General features: G+C 38.4%; 2 protein-coding genes across 2 annotated transcripts in view; one reads left to right on the forward strand and one right to left on the reverse strand.

Moving 5' to 3' along the window:
- LOC146485086 (transcription elongation factor SPT5-like) overlaps positions 1 to 11,127 on the reverse strand; it is a 28,160-nt gene extending 17,033 nt beyond the window's left edge. Inside the window, exons 1-14 of the mRNA XM_085104035.1 lie at positions 10,989 to 11,127; positions 9,256 to 9,406; positions 7,870 to 7,938; positions 7,740 to 7,777; positions 7,478 to 7,506; positions 6,535 to 6,597; positions 6,378 to 6,440; positions 5,914 to 5,944; positions 4,750 to 4,818; positions 4,472 to 4,558; positions 3,877 to 4,041; positions 3,391 to 3,420; positions 2,653 to 2,718; positions 1,454 to 1,521 (exon numbers count right to left, since the gene is read on the reverse strand). Coding sequence (XP_084960161.1) covers positions 1,454 to 1,521; positions 2,653 to 2,718; positions 3,391 to 3,420; positions 3,877 to 4,041; positions 4,472 to 4,558; positions 4,750 to 4,818; positions 5,914 to 5,944; positions 6,378 to 6,440; positions 6,535 to 6,597; positions 7,478 to 7,506; positions 7,740 to 7,777; positions 7,870 to 7,938; positions 9,256 to 9,406; positions 10,989 to 11,024 — 965 coding nt within the window. The 5' untranslated portion in view covers positions 11,025 to 11,127. The remainder of the gene's footprint in view (positions 1 to 1,453; positions 1,522 to 2,652; positions 2,719 to 3,390; positions 3,421 to 3,876; positions 4,042 to 4,471; positions 4,559 to 4,749; positions 4,819 to 5,913; positions 5,945 to 6,377; positions 6,441 to 6,534; positions 6,598 to 7,477; positions 7,507 to 7,739; positions 7,778 to 7,869; positions 7,939 to 9,255; positions 9,407 to 10,988) is intronic.
- Positions 11,128 to 11,143: 16 nt separating this feature from the next.
- LOC146485087 (tRNA (guanine-N(7)-)-methyltransferase non-catalytic subunit wdr4-like) lies at positions 11,144 to 23,863 on the forward strand. The gene is made up of 11 exons (XM_085104051.1): positions 11,144 to 11,259; positions 11,936 to 12,133; positions 15,718 to 15,804; positions 16,639 to 16,708; positions 17,772 to 17,884; positions 18,451 to 18,514; positions 19,234 to 19,332; positions 19,535 to 19,614; positions 20,514 to 20,697; positions 21,004 to 21,088; positions 22,966 to 23,863. The coding sequence occupies exons 1-11, from the start codon at positions 11,180 to 11,182 to the stop codon at positions 23,160 to 23,162; spliced, it is 1,257 nt and encodes a 418-aa protein (XP_084960177.1). The 5' UTR covers positions 11,144 to 11,179; the 3' UTR covers positions 23,163 to 23,863.
- The last annotated feature ends 526 nt before the right edge of the window (positions 23,864 to 24,389 follow it).

Consider the following 24,389-nt stretch of genomic DNA (forward strand, 5'->3'; position numbering starts at 1 on the left):
AATTTTGTTTATTTATTTCTTGATTGAAATAGATGTTCTCAGTACACGCTCTGGACAATCATTTTTGCTACTAGCCAATGAAAACGCGCATCTGACAACACATGAACCAATCAAAATTCGTGTTATAAAAGTCAAAATCAAGTTGAAATTTGCGGCAAACGTCAGCGAGCCCCGTGTTGACGGCGATTTCAGCTTTGAATTCTCGTGAATCTTACAGAAAAATACCGAATATTCAGTGAAAACTAGAAGAAATGTTCAAAATATACGATTCTGAAAGGAACGAACTTCAAGAGGAGGAGTTTATTTAAGCTGAAAATGAATGTCATTGTGCATGGTCGCTCTTGAAAGTTACGTGAACTTGCCCGATGTAGCAGCCTGAGATGGCCGAGAAGTCGAGTCGCTCATCGTGCCTTGTGAAGTTTTGCTGTTTGGGAATCATAGCACAAGCAGCGGATCTAGACTGTGAAGTTGTTGCTGGTAATAGTAATCGTAGCAGTAGATTATTACGCTGAGAAAATCTCAGAGAAAATACATTTTATACAAATTTGACAGCCAAAACACGGCAACCGGCCGTACAAAGTTTGATTTGAAACATTTATAGTCTGCAGCATATAGTTTTTTGTTCGTTTTCGTGTACATTTTTTGAATAAAGAATGTCTTTTAGAGAATTTTATTGTGGTTCTCAGATGCAAAAATTACCTTGAAAAAAGTTTACTGCGTATTTGTTGCATATTTTGTAGTCTTCATTTGAGCTCCCTCGACAATGTCGTCTAGCGAGGCAGGCAAAGCGCTGTGGTTCTTCTTGCATTTGCTTTTTTCCCTCGGGTTCAGGGGGGAGGAGATAGGCAAACCCCGATCAAAATTTTGGGAAATTTTTCACCATTTCTTTAACAGTTGTACTTGAAATTACTTTGCGAGTCTTGCGAAAGCTTTGAAATGTTTTCAAATTGTGCCGGGAGACACAGAAAGCGTGACGTCACAACCGTGTTTACATACTCTCATCTAAACACACTTATTGACCAATGAGAGCGCGCGTACTATCTCAAATATTTTATAATTTACAGTACAGTCAACTCCCTTATTGAGGACACCCTAAAGACCGCGGGTTAGTGACCTTAATAGCGAGAGCCTGTAATAGTAGGAATTTATTTCAGTCAAACATCTGTAATTTATTTTTGCCAGGGGATTTAGTTGCTGTGCATGTTATTGGGGTGTCCCTAGAAGCGAGGTGACGCAAGGTGAGAGTTGACTGTATTCCAAGCTCCAACTAAAATTAGTGCAGAGGTTACCAATATGGGTGAGGTTCATGTGGTGAAGTGGCATAACACTCCAGTAGAAATGAAAAATTTGAAACAACCCCCACAAAAATATCCAGTATATACAGTAGTAATGACTAAGTCTTGTTATCACTTTGACTTGACAGAATACAAAAACAAAAGCCTTTCCACTGTACCTGATGGCATCAGCATCAAACAGTTTTTGAGGTGGCTTCCTTTTCTTTTTCCTCTTCTCTCCTGCATCCTGTGAAATTGGCAATCACAATCAGATACAATAATATTTCGTGTGAGAGATCTGCACAGAAAGAGTAAGGTGGCAGTAATGCATACAACAGTCAGTCTAAGGGAAGGTGTACAAAATTAATGATATGTACAGTAGGTCAACTCACAAACTCAAGCCACCTTGGTCATACATTGTAGCTTAACTGGGTTTTTGAGCATGAAGCAACTAAGAATATTGCTAATGAAATCCCTTAGATGACCATGGCATGCCAGTCCACTGAAGGGTTAGCTGCAGCAGCTGGCTTCTAGCTATGGGAAGAAATTGAAATTGGGTGTCTTAGAGGCAATCATGTCTCCCACCAGTCAGTTTTTCAGGCCTGCAGTCGTTTACCTGGCTCGCAATTTTCCAAATAATGAAAAAGTTTCATCTCTCCTATTTCTCCCTCTTCTTTTTGATTTATCATTTTGTCTTTCATCTCTCAAATGACATTATGAGACTGATCAAATTAATTATTTTGTATCTTGCAGAGATGACCCACTGATGCACACAAGAACAAAGTTTCAGTTTTCAGGCACACTGGAGAATATTTTAATAGTACTCTTTTGAAGTGTATAGGGTTAGGCACTGAATTGAATTGAAAATGACTAGCTTTCATTTACTATTTAACATGAGTAACCCTACCAGAGGTGAATTTCAAAATAATGAACAATGTATTTCTGCTGATCTGGCACTGATCTGACATCTAATATGATAACCTGCACCACTGCACCTCCACACTCACCAGACATTGTCTGTAGTGATTATTTAATTACTTTTAACTTGTCTGTGACTAAAGAGTTTTACCAACATGCGAGGCAGCGAGGCGTGCGAGGCACCATGCGAGGCGCGCGAAGACGTGCGAGGCATGAACAAAACATGCGAGGCATGAACAACCCCAACATAAACTGCTAACCGTTAAGCTAACCGGGGAGCTATTTAAGCTAACCTGCGTGCTATTTAGGCTAACCGGAGTGCTCTTTAGGCTAACCGGAGTGATTTTTAGGCTAACCTGAGTGCCTCACACGTCTGCCTCGCATGCCGCGCATGCCTCGCTGCCTCGCACTTTGTAAGGACCCGTGACTAAATTTGTCATTGAATCAATGTTGTAGTCACCTCAGCTGATTTGGCTAGACCTCTGGACCTACTGTAATCTATCCTGGGAATCATCTTCAATGTCACCTGAAAGACAGCAACAGCATGGAATAACCATTATTATTAAAAACTGAATCATTGTATGATGCAATTCGAGGGATTTGTTTGGCTTAGTAGCCATGGTATATGAGCCATTATACCATGGCCAAGAAATGGCGATCGTGAAATTGTCTGCTAGTTATTCTTGCACAGCGAAATTCAGTAAGATCTAGCACTATTTCTTCCTTGTTTTTAATAAAACAATTATTCCACTTGGCTATATATCATCTCATATCCAACGCGCGCTCGTGGAATAATTGTTAACTATCATCGTTCTAAATTGTTGGAAATTGTTATAATTTTATTGTTAAAAATTTGGCTGGTCAACTTTGAAAAACTGTGTTTTTCTAAAGGATGGCTCAATATCAAGTGTTCAACGTGCTCTTTCAGTATGTTACATTATTTTTGTATGCACTGTCTATGAGTGAGTAAATATTATTATTCTTGTTTATATTTAATTTTCATTTGTTGTATTTCTGGTGTAACCCCAGTAAAACCACCTAGTGATATCTACATCACCTAACAGTGATGTACATGTAGATATCATTGTGGGCACCAGTCAGTTGTTCCTCATGCCATTAGGATATTTTCCTATGAAGATACACATTCCCTTGTACCCATATCAACAAACCCATGATTGTTTAGCTTCACCATGATTACCTGATTTCTTGCAGTGTTTACAAAATCCACCTTTCAGAGAAAAAAAAGATAAAATATGTAAGTAAAAATCTCAAGCCACATTTTCAGCTAGAAAAACTGTGGTCATTTTAATTTTTCTTACATCAGTCCTTTCATTACATGTATATAAAGGATGCACATGCCTGTGTGCCGCTTTGTTCCACTAGTTATGCTGTAAGCTACCACTTAATTAAGACAGATTGTTACTGAAATTTGTAACTATATTGCAACTTACCAAAAAATTATAAGTTGCAACCCAGGCAAGTTATATTTAAAGCATGAGATGGAGTGATAGGGGACCCCCAGCCCAGTCTCAATGGGGGCCGGTATAAACTTTATACTGGGACAAAATGGATCATTTGACTTCATCAAAATGCTGCACTATGATTGTTAATTTATATGTAACATCTAAAAATGCAAATTCAATTTTACATTTCTTCCTTCTAAACAAAACTTGAAGAACAATACCTGTGCCAGATCATCCTTGTAAATTCCACGTTTTAATCTAACCCACTGCTTAGGCTTGACAGACACCACTTCTTTGACAACTTTCATCACATCAGTCATTTCTCTGATTGGCACCATCATCTGCTGCCATTTGCCAAGTCGCAGAGTACCAAACCCCTCAATAGCCTAGCATGATGTAGATGAAACAATTGGCTGATTAAACACTACATGTCCATGATGATCAAAAGAATACTAAAGCCAGCTTGTCTCACTGGATTGTCGAAATTTAAACAAATGAAGGACTTGCTGGAAAAAGGGCATAAGTCACTTTTTTGGTGAATTTTTTTTGTTTTATCTTTTTGGCAGATTCAAGCTAATTTTTGGCACACAAATTTATTGTGGAATGACAAATGCTGTCCTGAGATTTTTTCGGTTTGTTTGCGCTTCGTTTTCGGCCTGAGTTTTCAACTCAGCTTGAAATCTGTGAAGTGACACAAGTGTTTGCTTCCGATAGAGTAAGTTGCTTATGAAATCACAACTTTCTGATATAAGATACAAAAATTTACGCTGCTAAGAGCGGTTTTGCTTTGACAGTAACCCAGTCATTTCTTAATACCTGTTTGACATGAGTTTGTTTGTAAGCCTCAATGTAGATGTATCCTTTAAGTCCTTCCACAGCAACAGCAGACTTGATCTGTAATGGCTAGGAACAAAACCATGGAATAATATTATTTCTATGTACATTTATGGGTGCATAGCTCACAACGTTTGAAATAAGTTTTCGGATAGCATCACACATATCAATTCAAATCTTTATTTTGATCAGACATTTTAGAGACCATAACAGTGTTATTACATGCATGATTTACTCTGCATCACCTCTACAGTACATACCTCATCTGTCAACTGCTGGGCAATTGCTTTTCTCATTAAGCCAATCACAGTGGACTTTTCTTCACCAATCTTCACAACAAAAATAGCACAGTAATTACATTAATTTTAATGTCAGATACATTATGACAAAATAATTATATGTATAAGTGATTTGACAAAGTTCAATCTGTAGGATACGGAAGTGTATCTGTACGCATGCAATGACTATTTGGGGAAAGCAGATATTTATGCTGTCAATGAACTGCTCTTTGTGTTTACTAATTTGTAGCTGCATGTCGTTGAGTTGTCATTTCCCTTTGTTTATTGTTCCCTTCACTTAAATTTGTCTTAGATTTTTCACGAAAATGTGTGCTCACCTTAGAAAACTATTTAGGAAAGTTTATCTTCATGAGTTTGTTGTCCCTTTGCGATTATTCAAGTCATTTGCAATAGAGTTTTTGTCCAGGCTAAGTGGAGGACAATTGGTGACTATATTTAGGAAAAAACTTTTTGAACACTGATCTTTTAAAGACCTTTGTTAGTGAACGTTTGTGAATTTAAATTTTTTGTCTATTGAAAAGTGCCACGGACAATTCGTTGGAGTTGTGCACTATAAAAAACTTTTTTATATTATGTTTTTTGCTATTTGGTTGATTTAGATACATGTATTTACTCTTTGTATTCTGTTACTTTGTATTCTAAGTTTCGTATATATAGTTTGACAGTTTTTGAACATCCTATTGTTGCCTCAATCAAATCATATATCAAATACAGGATTGTTGTAATCAGTGGATGCCCTGAATCAGTTTAACAAGCTCCATCGTTTAATGGCTTCACATTTTTGCATGCCAGGATCAGTCACATCATTTGACATGAGGATTTTCAGTTAATATTGTTTTGGTAAGTTTCCTTCAATTTGGGCATACATAGTTGCTATATTTATCACATAAAACCACTATCCCTTTCTTCTTTTGTGATCAACAACAACAATACCAAATAAATAAATACTGAAAGTGATATAGCACTGTATGCTATAAGAATTAGCTTGATAAGGAAAACTTTCCCAAACAAAAAAGTCTCAATTGACTTTTAGAGAAGATAGACTAGAGACAGATCAAATGTTGAAGAGAAGGGAATTACATGTATCTAATTTGAGGGCTGCAAGTGTAACTCAAATAGTCTTACCTTGCATTTCACTGTCCACAGGTTTGGGTCTCTGTTGGCAAAGACAATGGTACCATTAGATAGATAGATATTTCATTACGCACAGAATTCACAAAGTTAGCACCATTAATTCTTGTTATCCATGTATGAACAAAGACGTTATTCAGCTGAAAGTTGTGTAATATTACAAAGGATTTTTATCTCACAGGCTTCATAATATTATCCTCTTGAGCCTTTTATAATTACATACATTGTGCAACATGGTACGTGGGTTTTACAAATGCATACCTTGATTCCCATACAAACTAACTTTAATTAAGTATTACTGCTGTAACATACATGTACACAGGCACATTACACGACTTTCCACTTTTCTTTTTCACTTTCCACATACAAGTACACTGTGCAGTCTAATATTTGAAGTTGCTTTGGTCTGTACATACTTTCTAAAATGCTGTCAAAACAAATTTTAAGAAAGCTCTTACTTGACACCAGGCAACTGACTCTGTTGTTGAATCTCTGGTCGCAGTTCATAGTCATCTCTGTATCTGTTGAGAAAACACATCCAACAAGGTCACCTAATCAGTATGGGAAATCAGCACATGAGTAATGCTTTTCATAAAAAAAATTCTACACACTAACCTGTCTGAAGACTCAGCAAACTTTTTCTTGTAGTAAGCTTCCAATTCTTCTGCATTTTTATCTCTGAATAAAATGAAAGGATGCTGTAAGCTTGGTAAGCTTATGACAACAATCATGGTAATAGCAACTAAAAGAACTGATGTTTTGTTTCCAGTTAGCAAGGCTGTTGCCTCGAAAAAATTTCAAGAAGCCCACAACGACAAAAAGCGAGAAGTTAGGAGCCCAACTTGTGAAAATATTAGGTGCTGCGGCAAAACTTTCAGGCATCCGGGCTCCTGTTAGGCAACAGCTTTGAGTTAGTGACACACATTCTGAGTATGCATGTGTCACTAACTGAAACAGAATTCATCTACCATTTTTATTCACTAGGCTTAAAAACATAATGACACATTTCTTTCAACAACAAGTAATAACCTGAATAAAAGTGGTGATGATCAGGGGAAACATTCTCTCTAAAAATTATGGACAACTAAGATTGCTTATTTTAAATAGACCTGTTAACATATCTTATCCCTGTATCGCATATTAAATTGGAGAGTGTCAAAGGAAAAAAACGCAAGTGTTGTAATGCCTTAAGCTTGGAGAGCTTTTGGGACACCCATTACATTTACTCCATTAATTTTACTCAGGCAAGAGGCACGAGCAGAGAAATTGGCTCTGTCATCAACATCGCAAATCTGCATTCTTGTGCAATCCCAAGACTCAATCCCAGTTAGCTGGCGAGCTGGTGCACAAGGCTGTCACACTGCTGGGTGCTCAGTGTTTTTTCTGTGATAACTCCTTTTAATCATATCAAAATACCTGAAACATTTTAACCTCAGCCTTTAATTCCAAAAGAAAACCACAGTGTAGATTCAGTGTCAAGTACCCAAAATAGCCCAAGTAAATGCTTAGCAAGCATCTTGTTGTTGTAAAAGTTTGTTGGGACAAACAAAGTACATACCCAAGCATCTGCTGCAAGCGTCTGGCACCCTAAAACCAAAACCAAATATAAAACAATTAACTATTAATGTCACTGTTCTTGGCAGAAACAAGATACACGTAACTACTCAAGGTGGTACTATTGAAGAAAACACTGCCTTGCAGTTGCGTACTGTCTATTACTTCCTATTTATGTAGCAAAAACAACCATACTTATCCCCCCAGTACCACAAGCTGAATGCTAGAAATGAGATGCTAGTTCAGATGAATTGTTATTTTCTCACCGATAAGTCCTCCCCAACTGATTCATCATCTCGATCAGCTAAAAAAAATAACAAAAAAAAAAAGAAAGAAAATAACATCAGAGGTGCTCCATTTTGTGGGGAACAATTGAAAAGTCTGTTCATACTATACCTGAGTCAATTAAGTCCTGAAATCCTTCTTCGGCTTGATCAGCATCATCATCATAATCATCATCAACATCTTCAACAGAAATAACATAGATTTGCAGTGAAAATTTCCTTTAATTAATCAAAAAAAGGGATAATCACATTATAAAAAATTAATATTTAACCCATTAACGGCCGAGGCGTCCAAAACCGGCCAAGATTTTCCGCACACCTGCGCTAGGTTCCTGCCTCCCCTAGAAGGGATAATTTTGTCCTCTATTGTTCTAATTGTCTTTGGAAAAGACTGACCAATCAGACTCTATTGTCTGTGCATATATTTTTAGGTCTTAGGGGGGGGTCTAGCACAAAAAGGTTTTTGTCTTTCGAAAATATCCGATTTCAGCCATAATGGCGGGCCACGCGCTTTACGCTTAAATATTCAAGACGCCAATTTCGCGTTTTCGGAAGGAAAACACACCTTTTCGAAACGGTAAATCGAAAGAGGAACTTCTAAGGAATACTTGACAGTTTTAACAGTGGAAATCCAAGTATTAACAGCGAAAAAATTATGCTTCGAGGAAAATTTGTGGTTTTACCAAGGCGACGAGCTGGCAGACATCTCAAATCATTATTTTCGCCATGGACTTTTTTGGTAATGTTCAAGTTTTTCTCGTGATACAACTCACAAGGAATTACAGGTTTGATTGTGAATTTGTCCTGAAATACTATTCTAATTGATCGATTCTTCCAAACAGTTTTTGCAGAATTTTTGAAAAACGAGCTCCGCACGGGTCGACAAATTCGCTTCAAAATTGACTCGCAATTCCTTCAAATCACTTGCGAGTCTGCCACCTCGTGGCAAAAAATATACGCATTCCCTTCTTAGACCTCTACAAAGACTTATTTGAATAAATTTTTCATTTAGAAAAGCTTTATTGCCTGTGTTTCTTTCTATTTTCATTGATTAAACGCGACGACTGCCTAACCTTACGTAAACAAACACGTCTTCTCGAGAGCGGATCAAATTACAACCATGTGATGCGAGGATCAAATTTCATCGAAATTTTCAAAATTTTTACCTTCAGGTTTGTTTTTTGGGTAATCTTTAATTCGCAGCTAGGGTATTTTATTCGACAATTAGAAATTCTAGCTATTCGAGACCAAAGGAGTTCTGTTTCTTTGACCCAGTAAGTTGTCTATTTTTACTACACATCAGGTTAATCATTAGCAATATGCTAATTTGTGAAATTGCTGGAAAACGCGCAGACTGCAATGGGTTAAACAAAATTCTCCTAACTAGGAAAATAAAAAATATACAGCCAGGAGAATGAGTACATACATTATACATGTATAAATAAACTTAGCTGTCACATTGTCAGGGATTTCAAAACTAGGCAGCAGAAACACAAACCTGCTTCCTCTAAGATAAAACCAGTATGCCGTCTTCTCTTCTTTCTCTGACGCTCATCTTCAAAATCATCATCCTCATCATAATCATCCTCATCTTCTTCATCCTCCTCCTCATCGTCGTCATCTTCTTCTCTGGTGATATCCTCGCCCTCCTACAAGATACAGGACAAACAACAAAATAAATTTGCTCTTGTTCATCGTCTAAACTTCAGTCAAATAAAAAATTTAAAGTTCTTCCCCAAAGATAGTCTGCTCCACGGACGAAATCAATTGACAGTAAATACCATCTGCAAATTTGCACCCAAATCTTTGTTTCGTTTGTTGGGGTTTAAAACAAGGATTTGTGCTAATTCACAGACAGTATTTGCCAGCAGTTGATTCTGTCTGTGGCGCAGGCTACCCCAAAGACTACTTTAATAATTTGATATGGGAAATTGCCATACTTTCCAAAACGGTTCCAGAGTTATAATAGTTTGCCTCATGCCTAGGCAATGTCTGTCATTACCAAAAACCATATAAGAGTCCTATACCTGCCACCTCCCATCCACGAGATACAAGTCTCGTACCTGCAGTTCGTAAACATCAAATTCAATCTCACACATGCATGTTTTCACACCTGAATGACAAATCTGGATGACTAATAGTTCCGTAATCCAACAACTAGCAGATTAAATTTGTTACAAGATGCTATTAACTGCTGACTTTATGCACTATTAAATAATTGAGTTTGAGAAGAGTGAATAAAGTCAACTCCTGAAAACAACTATTTCATATTTTAAAAGAGCTGATTCAAGCAGAAATTTTAATAGGCAATTCTCTGCAACTTTCTTCTCAAGTTTTCTTCCCCGTGTTTGAGGCATGTACATGTAAAGACAGAAAATTTCACCTCTGGTAGGATAAAATACAGTGTGAAATTTGGAACTGGGAGATAGTATAGCTGTGACGTCAATACAGATTGCTACTTCCTCAGTTCTTTTATTATAAGTATTCAACATTCCCATTCATAATTGGGTCCATACAGTTTTCTTCCTTTGCACATGAAAAGCAACAGAGGAATAGAGGAAACGTGAAACTAGCAACCTTGTATTGATGTCACAGCTCAACAATCCCCCTAGTCTCCTGTCTTGCGAGGTATTGTACCCAACCAATAGTGAAATTTGACGCTTTTATACGCCTCAAACACAGCGAAGAAAAGTTGATAACAGGAAATTTTTTTCGATTTTCATTCAAGATTTGATCATTTGATCAAGCAAATATACACTTTAAACAGAGATTTTTTGGCACGAAATCTAGAATTGCATCTTACGACTGAGAGGTTTATAAAGTAATGACTCAATAATGTGTGGGGTTCTCGTCCCTTCCAAGTTCCTCTCGCACTCTGCAGTGTGTACATAAAACAGAACTACATACAACTTGAAATCCTTTTAGCTTGTCCGGTTTCAGACAACAAATTAGAACCGCAGGCTGGCAGTTTTGGCTCAGCAATCAGTGAATGGATGGTGGCTACATATACAAGCCGTATCGCTCGGCAGCATTCTCGTCCCCAGAACGTAGCCCTTAATTCTTTAGGTTAACCGGTTTAAACTGCTAGCAAAACATAAGCCCGGAGAACAGCGAGAGAACGGCATGGACACACTACACAGCTTCTCGAACGTGTTCACACCAGCTAACGCTTTCCAATCCCCTACAGCAAATAACCACATAAAATAAAAACTGAAAAAGGAAGACCTTTACCTCTTCAGAAAACTGGGAATCGTCGCTGTCTGACATGTCTTGTAGGAGAAACAAAAGCTGAAATTAAGGAGCGTATTTTCGATCTGTTCTCCAAGATGGCGACTAGAACGATTGTCATCCGGGAAAGCGTTTGTGAGGATTTTCCTTGATGTATGGGTATTTGTGGTGTCCCGTCATTTACCTAAACCAACATGGCGGATCTGTTGTGGAGTTGTGGTGCTGAATTTCTAGCTGTAGTTTGCAACAATGGAGTTAAGGTTTTGGATGGAAGGTGAGAAAAAGGGACAAAAACAAAAGTCGCATACCTAGAAAAAAGGCAAATGTCACAAGAGAAATGTAACATTTGCACGCGGATTCCGATTGTTCGAGGTCAGTGTCGAGGTAGAAACCCGTTGTTCAAAGGGACATTCAGAACTGAAGTTAACAATGAGTGCAAGCCAAGTTTAGTGGCGTTAAACAACTTGCGATAAATAGTAGCCTTAAATATACGGATGTCCTCAGATGACGTCTTTTCAGTTTGCTCTGCTTCAATAACAGACGATATAATTCAACTCGAGACAATTGGGCCATTCCATTTATTATTCGCCTCCCCTCCCCATTGAAGGCTTTTGTATCTACCCCTATCAGAAATAACTTTTGAAGACCCCTTCAGAAATTAAGATCAAAGGGCCAACATATTCCCCCCTTAGGAAAAAAAAAAGAGTTCAAAGATACCGACATAAAAGCCCCCTGAGAAATAACTCTTAAAGACCCGCTCCCTCCCCCTCAGATTTCCCAGTCCTTCAATGGGGATGGGGGGGGGGGGGGGCGAGATATTAAATGAAATGGCCCATTGTATTTTGATTAATTTAATAAAGTGAAGGTGAAGGCTGCATACTGTACATGCATATATCGCTGTTTAGAATGTAATGCTTGTTATGTAATTATTTTCTTTTCCATTTTCATAGAGATGGCAGCTGCAATTTTTCACACACTGTTAGCGGTGAATCACAAAAGATACAGCCTGGACAAGAGTTTGATACAAGTGCATTAGGGCATGGTGTTCTGTGCTGTTTGTCACCCTCTGGAAATTTGTTTGCCCTCTGTACTCCACAAAAAGAATTATTTATATGGCAGACAAGCAACTGGAAACTGCTTAACAAAAGGTATATCATCTCAATTTTTTCCAGGTACTTCTCTCCCCTGTGGATAGACAATGGTCATTGTTACTAAAAGATGGAACTACCAAAATGACCCGATAGTCCCTGGTGTGGTGGTCTATCTCTATCTCTGATTTCATCTGTCTTTCATATTCATACGTGGGTTGGGTGGGTGGGTGAGATCAAATATAAACTGATAGCGGCTGCCAGTGACACCTTGTCACTAATTATTACTGACGTCCAATCTCAGAAGAATAATTTATTGTAAGCCACCATTAGACTATGTGATATGTGTATGTGCTGTATATAAATACATCATCATACATGTAATAATCTGTAACATTGCACACATGGTCAAAAATTTATGATTTTGACTTTCATACATGCACAGCTGTTATAGTGTCTCATTCTTTTGAATGAATCTGACTTCCAGGCGCGTATAAAATGGTTTGTTATGTTTTCTTGAGCAAAATTAAAAGCTTTGTGGAAAATATACAGCTATTTTCGACACTAAAGTGAGAGCCAAAAACTTGAGCCAAGAAGACTTGATTTTGCAAACCGCTCTCATGGAATGAATAATTAGCACCTGGAAACAAGGCGTTGTCCATTCCTTTGTGTACGCAAGCAAAAATGCATTTTTTTGCATACATTATAAATTCTCTAATACGGAACACAAATCGGCAAAAAAAATACTGGGCAATGTTTTTCAGTCGAATTGCAGTTCACATGCAAAAATTCAGACAAACCCTAGCAAAATCAAAAAACGGCCTAAAATTCGACATCAGTCGGTTATGGTCTCAGCCCTTCAGTTATTAGTTTGAATTTTTTACTAACTAAAGGCAACTTAGAAGCTTCAATCAGACAATAGTTATAGTTATGTATACTAAAACTGGCAACTACCCAAATAAAAAATGACTCATCAAAGTACAGGTTACATTGCACACATGGTAAAAAAAAGTCAGAACTTTAACTGTTATATGGCTGTAGTATGGAAGTTGTATGGCAAAGAATCAAGCTTCAAAATTGTGTGGTTCCAGAAAATATCCATACCCCCACCATGGAGGGAATTTCACATAGGACCCCCCACCCCCAGGATTTTCTATTTTCGAGGTATTTTTTTAACCCCCCCACCCCCACCCCTTCGGAAATTCCTTAAATACAGAATACACCCCCCACACCCTCTGGAAAAGTTTTATTTTAAAAGAACGCCTTGAAAATCAGTTTGATGTGAACTTTTATAGAAATATCAATGTAAAATTGGGGCTTTCACTTTATAGCCATACAAAATTTTCCCTTTTAAACATTGATACAATATCAATTGTTGCCAATGAACAATATTTTTCTATGTAAGAAAGTTTCACAAACAACAGTTTTATAATAACTGAGTCACGCAACGCAGACAGATTTCTTGTTTCAGTTGGAGTACTTCGCTTACAAAGGCTTTTCGGAGAAGGGAAACATGTTTTTAATGTAACAAGGGTTTCTTTAAAACAGTTAAACAAAGTGATGTCTTCAAGAAAGATCTACGAAGTTGCAAAGTTGGTACAGCTGTAAGTTACAATTTTGAACAGTTATGTCTGACATGAACGTGAAGTTGACCCTCTGGAAACTTATCCAACCATTCACCCCTCCTCTGCTTTGGAATTTCCTGGGCCATTGACCCCCCCACGGCCACCCCTCTGGAATTTCCAATTCCCTCCATGGTGGGGGTATGGATATTTTCTGGAACCACACATTATTACAAAATCTTGCATCCTGGGGTGCTAGAAAAAGCCACTGCTGCTGCAGTCCGTTGCAAACCTTGGTGGTTATGGGTCATTTTGGGTAGTTCTATGATATGAGACTATAGTCTAATGATGGTGGTGTAAGGAAGGTTGATTACATTAATCCCTGACTTTCACTCTGTTTATAGGACTTTTGGCTATCCCAAGCACCCAGGGTCTGGTTATTCAAAGAGCAGATACCTTTATCCAGTGAGTACATCTCTATCCAGCAGACAAAATGCATTAGTTGGTGTACATTTTATCCGCTGGATAGCGATTTATCCACTGGATAGAGTTATCCACTCTTTGAAGAACTGAAACCTAGTAGGTAAGGTCTGGGTGTTGCCATGGATGCCTCTGTACTTAACTAAAATCCCTAGCTTGCATTAGAGGAAGATACTTGTTGAATTTTGGTATGTCTGTGTCCACTCTCTTCTCGACATTCATGTCCTATTTTTAGTTATTCATTAATTGCTATCTTCAGACTGTCCACTTTGCTGATCCTTAAGCGTTCGCATTACTTGAAGTCTACTGTTTAATTAATACTGCATACTAGAGGCAGTGATGGCTGAGTGGTTAGGGTTTTGGACTGAAATCCAGAGGTCCAGGTTTCTAGTCCTGCTCTGGCCACTATCTGGAGTGGTTTCTTCTTTCGCCCCATGTTCAACTTCTCTGTGGCAATTATTGTAAATAGCCAGTTGGTTTGCCTCCTGGTAGTTGATCTGAGTGGAGTGCAATTTGGTCTGAAATCATACGCGTGATTTGAAATCACAAGTATAATTTCAGACCAAAATTGCACAACAAGAAGTTCAATTCTTGGTTTTCACATGACGTCATAAAAAACTGAAATTCATAACTAAACACAATTTTGAGTTTTTATCTTCATCACATATAAGAAAATCTAAATTTCCATCGGCTTGCTTGTTTCCAGTAGGATAGCATTCTTTGTTTTGAAAATAGAGCAGTTTGAATTTTAGATTTTTGCGCAGTGCGTGACAGAAGGATTGCAGCTCTAAACATGTCACGTACATGAAAACATCGATTCGCCTCGTGTTTTTTTTTAGTTCTGATCAGCTAACATGTAATAGAAGCGTTAATGTCAATGTGTGAAAGTTCAGCAGAGAGAAGAAAGGCTTTGAAATAGCCAAGGTAAACTCCAGATGTTTTTGCTGGTTTCCGGCCGCCATGTTGGTGCCCATCAGACGGGGCACCAACATGGCGTCCCATACTAAACTCTGTAATTTTCCGTGGTACATTTTCTCGAATAACTCGATTAGGAGATATCGCACAGCCCTGTGGCTTTCACACGTTGTTTATGTATCACTCTTCTACAACATATCAATTTCTTGACTTTATCTATTGACTGGTTGAGGATTTTATTTTTTCGCTTGCGTGACGATGTGTGAGGTGAAAACCACCTATTAGCACTTTATTACACCTATTTTGAAATCACACAATTTTATTGTCAATGTTAATCTTTTATTTTTGTTATTACATTTCCATTTTGATGGGCTAAAAAAAGGATGCGATTTAGAGCAAAAAAAAAATGCAATTTGGGAATAAATCGCACTTTTGAGAGCCAATCGGATTGCAAGGATCACCAGTGATTTCAAAACGGGGGTAATAAAGATTCTTAACCATGTTACATGTATGTTCTATTATTTTGAAATATTGATTTCTATCCAGTTTATTCCATTATCCCTGGAAAGGCCCTCTAGCCTAGGGGAGAGGATAATAATTATTATTAACAACAGTATTAATAGTATTATTATTTTTTTATGATTATTACTGCATGTTATTTTTGTTTTGCTTTGTTCCCAATTTCAGGGAAGTTGTCAGACGCACAACGGTCATTTTATTTGCACACAAAGAGGATTACATTATTGTTGGCAACAAAGGAGGTGAAGTTTACAGGTTTGTGAAATGAAATCATTGTTCAGTTTATTATGACTGACCTGAAACTTTGGGTAGCTTATGCAGCTGGCGGTTTCATTGGGGTTTGGTGGCTTGCGGTGCAGCCACAAAAATGAGCAGCAAAATCATGCGAAGGTTTTGACAAAAATGAGCAGCAGAGTGACAAGAAGAATGCTTCTTTTTGTGGCTTTGCCACTGGTTTTAGTCTTCTTGCGGTTTTGTCGTTCGTTTTTGTAGCTCTACTGCATGCCATCAACTCCAAAGAAACCGCCAACTACACAGGCTAAACATAGGGAGGTAATGAGGGCTGTCATTAAGCCTTCCACAAGGACAAGTCCTCACAATGTAGGTGTGTTGTCTTTGTGGAATCACGATAGCGTTTAGCTATTATGACAATCATTCAAAACCACTGCATCGATCAAGCTTGTAACTCACAAAGAGTAAAATGCAGCTTGGCCTGGAGAGCCAATTTTTTAAAATTCTAGCTGAATTATTTTCCTGCCAGGCCCAGAGGCCCCACCTTATATGAAAATCAACCACTGAGCACTTGACAAGAACATTTTGCCAGACATGATGTGTGATTTTACGACACTGAATTAACTCTGCAGTGTATTTTTAAGTGTTATAGTGACGTGCACGGATAATGGTCAGCAGGAAATTCATGGCTGGTATGGAAATGGGTGAGAGTCCACACAAGGCCAAGAAAAAACTATTTTATTAATTTTATTGACTGGCCATTAGTGTATCGGTGATCTTAGCAGCCTGGAAGGACAGTGCATGGTAAAAATCATCCTTGCTCAATCTTCACACAACCATGTTATTTTTCCTCTTAAGATTTTTCGTTCAAGATGCTGATCAAGATAAAGAGCTTCTTTTAGGACATGTTTCCATGATTTTAGACATGGTAAGAGAAATTCCATCTCTCAGTTTCTAATTCAGTCTCCTAGCTGTTTGACAGCTGAAAGCATAATCATATTTTGTCAAATTTTAGGCTGTTTTGTTGGTTAGTTTTGCTCAAATTTTCATGAATAAGTGCATAAATTATGATCATCCGGGTAAGTGAAGTCCTGAGAAGGACTTCAAGGACAATAAATTAATTAAGTTGTTTGTAAGGTGCTGGTAGTTGTAGAATAACTTAGAATAACTACTAATAAAAGAATATCTACAATTTCACTCTCATCCCGTTTAAAGGAATCAGAAATTAAATTCCGGGGTTTGCTGATTTTTTTTTTTTTTTTTTTTTTAATAGTAAATAATTTGCATTGAAGTTTTGGTTTCATCAATCATAAAATAATTTGAACTGCTGTAATAATTATTGTTTTTTTGCCATTGAAGCATTTAAGAATTACCCCTACAGACTAGCAACATGATACTTAAAAACCTTCAATATTTTGAATTGAGGCAGTGTGGCCTAGTGGTTAGCTCACCAGACATGTAATACTGAGGTCCTAGATTCAAGCCCCACCCTGACCACTTGGATAATTTGTTTCACAGTAGCCAACTGTTTTGCCTCCCACCAGCTGGGATTTTTAACAAATGTCATGTTCAGTTTGATTATTTATTTCACTGATTAATTAACTAATACTTGTCCCCAATTAGCAATACAATGCTTTCAAATACTTTGACACTTAAACAAAGTCATTTGCTTTATTTATTGTGCAGTTCCAGAAGAAATCCATTAACCCACAATGTGGAAGGTCATCGGAAATTCCTAGGGTGAGGGGGGTCTTAAAAGTCAAAATTTTAGAAGCAAAGTATGAAGCTAAACTGGAATTTCCTGGGGGGACCGGGGGTGCAAAACAAAAAACCTTCTTTGGGGGGAGTATGGATATTTTTGGAACTACACATTATTCTTTTTGTATGTGTGACTCTGTATGCTTTTGTTGATTTTTTTTTCATTTCATGTGTAGCAAGAAATTATGTAATACTGACAAATATACTTCTCAATGTAATTTTCATTGTAATAGGTTCTCACCAAAGATGATAAGTTTTTGATTACATCTGACAGAGATGAGAAGATACGAGTGAGCTGCTACCCTAACTCATATAACATCCATTCATTTTGTCTTGGAAGTTTAGAGTAAGTGGGTCTTCCTTGTATCTTTGATATTATATTTTAGCATACCTCAGTGACCGACTATCGCATAACGCGCAATCTGATTGGCTACACAGGTGTCGTCTATTGATCGACAGACTGCAGTTTGTCAGAGCGCGCGATTTAGCATGCATCATTGCACAAATATATCAAAATTTATGAAATAAAAAGATTCTTTTGCTTCATAGATCGATCACTGAGGTGTGCTAAAACAATTAGATGGCTCGCTCTCGGTTTCTATCGCCTTTGAAAGTTGGCTTGGGGCTTCGCCCCTCGCCAACTATCAGCCGATAGAAACCTCGAGCTCGCCGTCTAATTGTTAAATAGCTCAGTCTGCCTTCTTACTTAGCAGTTAAAGTCATTCTTTCTTTTTGCCATCCTGACCCACCTAGATTAGCTTTGCAACCTGCGGCGCCAAGAAATTGTACATGTAAATTTATACAAACACCTGATAAAGTTGAAAGTTTTAATATATAACCAAAAATAATGTAGCAATTTGTGCCAGGAAACTATTTTAATTTGTGCAAATGTCATCCTTTGTTTATCTGTAGTTTTGTTAGTTGTCTAGCACTCTTGTCAGGAGAAAGTCAAGACATCCTAATATCTGGAGGAGGGGTAAGTGTTTGTTTTTCTATTTTATTTTTTTAACAGTACCTGTTTCTATACATGTTGGTTGTTTGTCTTTCTCTGGCAACAAGACCCGTACGTCATGATCCTGAGGGCTGGAGACAGGAGTAGGTGTTTCGGTTTGGAGTTACAAGTCTGAGAACAAGAATGCCTTTTCTTCCCTCAGTCAAATACTATGTAACAATAAATAAGTATTATTATTGTATACGCAAAAGGACTGTGATGTTAGTTTTTTAGTCTGCTAAATAAATGCTCTAGATAGATGAATTTTTCAGTAGGTGACACAGGCATACTCACAAAGAGAAAATCCAAGTTCAAACCTATGACCTTCCGATTACTAGTCCCCATGCTGTACCACTGAGCTAAAGGAGACTCGTGGGAGCTAGGCCATTTCATGTGACAAACACCCTGTGTACTGCTGGGATTTCAATGTTGAAAACATTGACTGGTACATGTGAAAAGACATGTGAGGTTATATTTTTGACCTGGGGAATAAAAAATTATAAATGAATTTTTCAGCCAGTGTGACACAGGCATTCTCGATATCAGAGAAGGAAACTGTGAGTTCTCCTGAAAGGAGTTGAACTTTTTCATGACCTTCTGGACAGGTATACTTTGCAGCTAAACGTGCTTCTTCCATATACTAAATCAAAATGGCCAAGAAAACTTAAATATTGATGTGTACATTCTATTTATTACTTTATAAGGATGGGTTTGTGAGATTCTGGAATCCTGAATCAGGTCGGCAGATTACCTCTGAGATGATTGATGAGTCAGTGGAGGGTAGCAAGGAAGATAAACAAAAGGTATTGAATTTTATGAAAATTCTCATGAGATCATATTTTTTTTAATAGATTCTACAGCAATTTTCATTAACATGTGAGACAATCCCATCACTATGGTCTACCCAATCCTGTGAACACCATTCGTTTTTACTTAATAGTTGAAATAATGTACTTGATGAGTTGACTAATTTTTTTATGCACATTTCCCCTGCTTACCTATCAGGAAGACGTACTGCATTGTCCAGCTGTATCATGCTTAGCTTGCTGTCAAAAACATTCTGTGGTGTGTGTCGTGTTAGAAAGGTTTGTCAACAGTCCCGTAGTAATATCTTATTTTGTCAGCAGGAACTGTTTTAAAGGTACTTCCAGTTAAAGATAGTCTATTTAAACCAGCACTGCTTTAATAACTGGAAATGTTTAAGTGTTAAAAGAATACAAAACTCCTAAACAGACACTTGCCATAAGCAGAAATGTCCACAGCAATTAAGGAGACAAGTTAGTCAAGTGTTTCTAATAAAGTGAAAGCTACTGAGTAGTACTTTCCTGTGGTGCTGTTTATTATGTTGTACAGGGTAGACTATTTGGTCCGTGGATGAAAAATGAAAACTACTGAGTGGTACTGTCCTGTGCTGCTGTTTATTATAATATTATTATATGCTGTGCAGGTTAGTTCTAACTCTTGGGTCTGTGCCTGAAATCCTAAAGTGTGACCATTCAAATGAAAGTTACTAGGCGGTACTTTCCTGTGGTACTGTTTATTATGCTGTACAAGGTGGTTCTAACGTTTGAGTCTGTGGATGAAAGCCTAAAGTGTGACCATTCAAATAAAAGCTACTGAGCAGTACTTTCCTGTGGTGCTGCTTATTACACTGTACAAGGTGGTTCTAACTTTTGAGTCGGTGGATGAAAGCCTAAAGTGTGACCATTGAAATGAAAGCTACTAAGCAGTACTTTCCTGTGGTGCTGTTTATTATGCTGTAGGCAGGGTGGTTCTAACTCTTGAATCTTTTGATGAAGCTCTCAAGTGTGATTATTCAAATGACAGTGAAAGCTCTGCAGGATTATTTTCCAGTGGAGGTGTTTAGCAGATTCTTAAATAAAACTTAGTAATTTTGTTCAATTTTGAACTTGCGTGCCCTTAAAAAGGCTTCAAAATTTTGACTTTGGTACTTAGAGTGTTTTTATGCATCTCTTTCATACAGGTGCCGGAATCTACTTTTATATCATACAAGTGAAAAGAAGGTGACCACCCTCCCCTCCCTAGAGATGGATGCCCCACCCTGGAGTGCAGTGTTTGACCCTGTCGGAAGACTATGGTGTGTTCAGCCTCTCCCTGAGGAGCCCGTCTTAGTGTTTGAACCCAGAGGGACTGTGCCCAACGTAACGGTGTGTAACACTGACAATAGGGAGCTTTAGCAACGACGACGGCGACGGCAGTGGCGCTAGCGGATGATCCGCCTTTTAGGATCTTCCTCTCGGTCATGCAAACGTCTTCGAGTCAAGCCTCTGGTGAAATTAAAACAAACTAAAATAAGAATTAAAACTTAGAGATGTCTTGTTAAATAGCTACGCAGCTGGTCCGCCTTCTCTCATTTCGGATTCTTAAGGTTTTTGTGGTCGTTCTTCATGTTTTTCAATCCACTTTTCTCTTTTTGCTAAAGTTTGCGTGGTCTCTTTGTTTTCCTTTTGCAGTACGTGAAACTTCAGAAACTTCTAGGTGAACCGTCTGGTCTCTCGCCAGTGTTATCATCAGCTAGCGACTGGAGTTATCTAAAAGGTACGCACTGTTTTGCACTCTTTTTACGTCCTGCAGAGAATTACCCTGCTAGCAGAGAAAAAGGAAGGCGACTTACCGCCTTGAGGGAGGCGGTGTGGCCCAGCGGTTAGGGCGCCGGACATTTTGACCTAGGAAAGATCGCAGCGGATCTGCTAGCAGGGTAACAGAAGAGATGAAGGTAGTTTTGAAACGGAATCTGATCCATTTGGAAGTTATAGAGGTCCGAGGCTGAACGCATACCGATAACCGGTACCTTATCCACATTAATCATCCGGATAAATTTGAAAAACGCGTCTTTTTTTTCTTCTTCAGTTTGCCACACTGAAAAAGATTTTTGATAGTTGAAATGTATCTTTTTTAAAACACCCCCCAGAGCGGAGAAATTTCGAAACGCCGGCTGGGTGGTTTAGAATGGACTGCGAAAACGTATCTATTTGAAAACGCAGTCGTCACAACGATAATGTATTAGACATCTTTAGATTCTAGTACGAACACGAATACGACAAAGAAAGCGCGCACGTGAACCAGTGTCATTTTGGCGGGAAAACGAGGGAGCCGTCGTCATTTCACTACGAGTTTTTGTGAGAACGGCGTAGTGGAACCCCCCCCCCCCCCCGCCCCCCCCTGATGTCCTCGAAACTTAGGTGATCCCGTCTTTTTGGAATCACAACAGTGACTGAAGGGCGTATAGCAGCTATCATCGTTCAAAACAACTGCGTCTAGTTCTTCGCTCACAAAGAGTTAAATGAAGCTTCTTGGTATATAAATTTCATATCTGTTCTTAGTAGAATTCTTCTTAGTACTTCGCTAAAAACTTGAAGCGAAATATCGTTTTGGTAGGCGTACACGTACTAGAATCTAATGTCGCATCCTCCACCGTGTATTTAGCGTTTTTAGGGGCGAGAGAACGTTTTGACGAAAAAAGAAACGATACGAAAACCATAGTGTGGACTGAAAACATTTGATATGTCGCGGTTTGTACAAATCTCTCCGGATTAGTGTTAACGAAGCCTTCTAGCAGCTGTTCCAAAACAAAACTCTTTTCATTGCCTTTTACAACAAATTTACAACAAATTGTTTTACAATGTAATTATAATTTATAAATTAAATTTGGCAGTCCAGTAGCAGTACGTTTGAAACCAAGTCTTAATATTTCCCACAGTTTAAAACTGGATCATAGGACTGATGCAATTGAGATATCAGACATTTTGCCATGCCCGAGAAATAGCGGCCATTAAATCGTCTTTTAGTCACTCTCGCCAAATGAAATCAACAAAGATCTACTAGCAAAATTTCTTGGTTTTTATTATTAAATGAAACACTTATTCCGCTCAGGTATGTCAGTTGGATATGGGATAATTATATACAGCCATCTCGGCGCTACGCACCTCTTCACCTCGTTGGCTATCAATCAGTCGGTATCCGATCACTTTTCCCATGTCAGGTCGCTCCACAAAATAGTCATCTCATCTCCAATGCGTGCTTGTGGAATAATTGTTAATTTCTAGTGGCTTGACGATCCCCAGTGACGATCTCCTAATTATGACAAAGGTATTATATAGAAAGGGCGGATGACCGGACGCACTTTGTCACATTTCTCTTGCCAGCTTTTGTAGTCCGTCACGTACGCTTTAAGGTTACCGTATACCTTTAGAGGTGTCTCACGTCCAAGCGATGTAGCGCCTCCGCTTTAAACTGTAGATACCTAAACCCCTATATCACATTAAAGCTTGTAGGGCTGGCTATCAAACTATACCAAGAATTTTGAAATTAAATGAATTATTGAGATTGTACATGTACCGTCTAATAAAAGCACTGCTATGCCACCACGAATGATAACTACTCATAGTTGTCCACCTGCGTTTCATTCCCCACAGGCTGTTTAAATCAGGAGCGGAAACTGGAAACATTGAGAAAGAAAGAGGTGGACAATACCAGCGAGTATTTAGCGAGAAAAGAGGATCGAATGAAGAAGAAAAGGGGCAAGAATGAGCAAACGGACAACGGTCACACGACGAAGCAAGACTCCCCTCTCGAGCAAATGGCCGAGAAAAGGCCAAGATTAGAGAAATGATGTCATTCAGTGATCATTTTTATTCCCGACCAGTTTAGGAACAACAGAAAAGACGTAATATCAATTCCCGAAAGAAGTCAGTTCTCTCTATTTTATATACCTATGAAGAATACAATACCTTTTCCAGAAGAATGCGATTTTGCCTATTCTGAGTGAAACAAAACTTTACCAAAAGTGCGCAATTCTTTTCTGTTTATAGTAAACCAACCAAATTCTTCCATCCTATTCCCAAAAAGCCGAATTTTTCCCATGAAAGACGCAATTCTGCCAATTCGGAATAAAGCGAATACTTAATCTCCCAAAAGAACAGCATTCTTTCCTGAGTAAACTAAAACTTCATAAGCAAAGTTTTGCTAACACAAATACAAAGACGTTTTCGGCCTCTTCATGACACCATTCATCAAGTTGAAATGAAGACGCCGAAACGTCGTTTTTATCGTTAATTTTTGCTTGTATTTAAACTAAAACTTACCGCCAAAAGAACGCCGCAGATTCTGCCCTAATGAGTAAATCAATCAAATTTAGGAAGCAAAAGTACTTAACTCCGGCTCAAGTCTTCTGATAACCTTTTACGGGAATTCTGATAGCGGGGACCCGCGAAAATCGCTCGCATCGCAATTTACTTTGCGCCGCTTGGACCACTATGCGGACGTCCGTCTGAATGATCAAAAACTTTTTTTTCCGTTTATCCTTTTCATTCTATGTTCGGGGCAGCGTGAGTGAGCAGAATACTGTTACGTTTTTTTTTTTTTTTTAAGGAAAATGATCTCAAAATACTGTCAAATTTTAGAAGTGACCCCCAAAAAACCCGCCCGGGGCACACCCCCCAATCTTCCCCTCCCCGCCGCCCCCATATCGGGATGGCATGAGGCTGACATGGGACGAATATTTGTTACCCAACTTCAGTTAGAAGGTTGGCTTTCCTACAGGCTCTCATGTGATAAATACGCTTGTTATAGCTTTACCGACAATCTGATTTGATATAGGCGCGTACCACTTTAGATCGTTCTGGACAACGACACCCATTTGGTAGCTTGAACTTGGAAACTCGTTGAGTTCAACTGATTTCCTTGGCTTCAACCCAGGATTCCCGGTGGTACATCACATCCTACATACGACTGTCTGAGTTAGAGGAGAAGCTAGTTTTGTGTGCAATTTTCGGTATATTTGCACGCTGCTACGGAGTAAATCACTTGGGATGCCATCTCGAATGTCGTCAATGTGAAC

This window comes from Pavona decussata, unplaced genomic scaffold (genome assembly GCF_977016875.1).
Source record: "Pavona decussata unplaced genomic scaffold, jaPavDecu1.1 SCAFFOLD_28, whole genome shotgun sequence".
Classification (NCBI taxonomy): domain Eukaryota; kingdom Metazoa; phylum Cnidaria; class Anthozoa; order Scleractinia; family Agariciidae; genus Pavona; species Pavona decussata.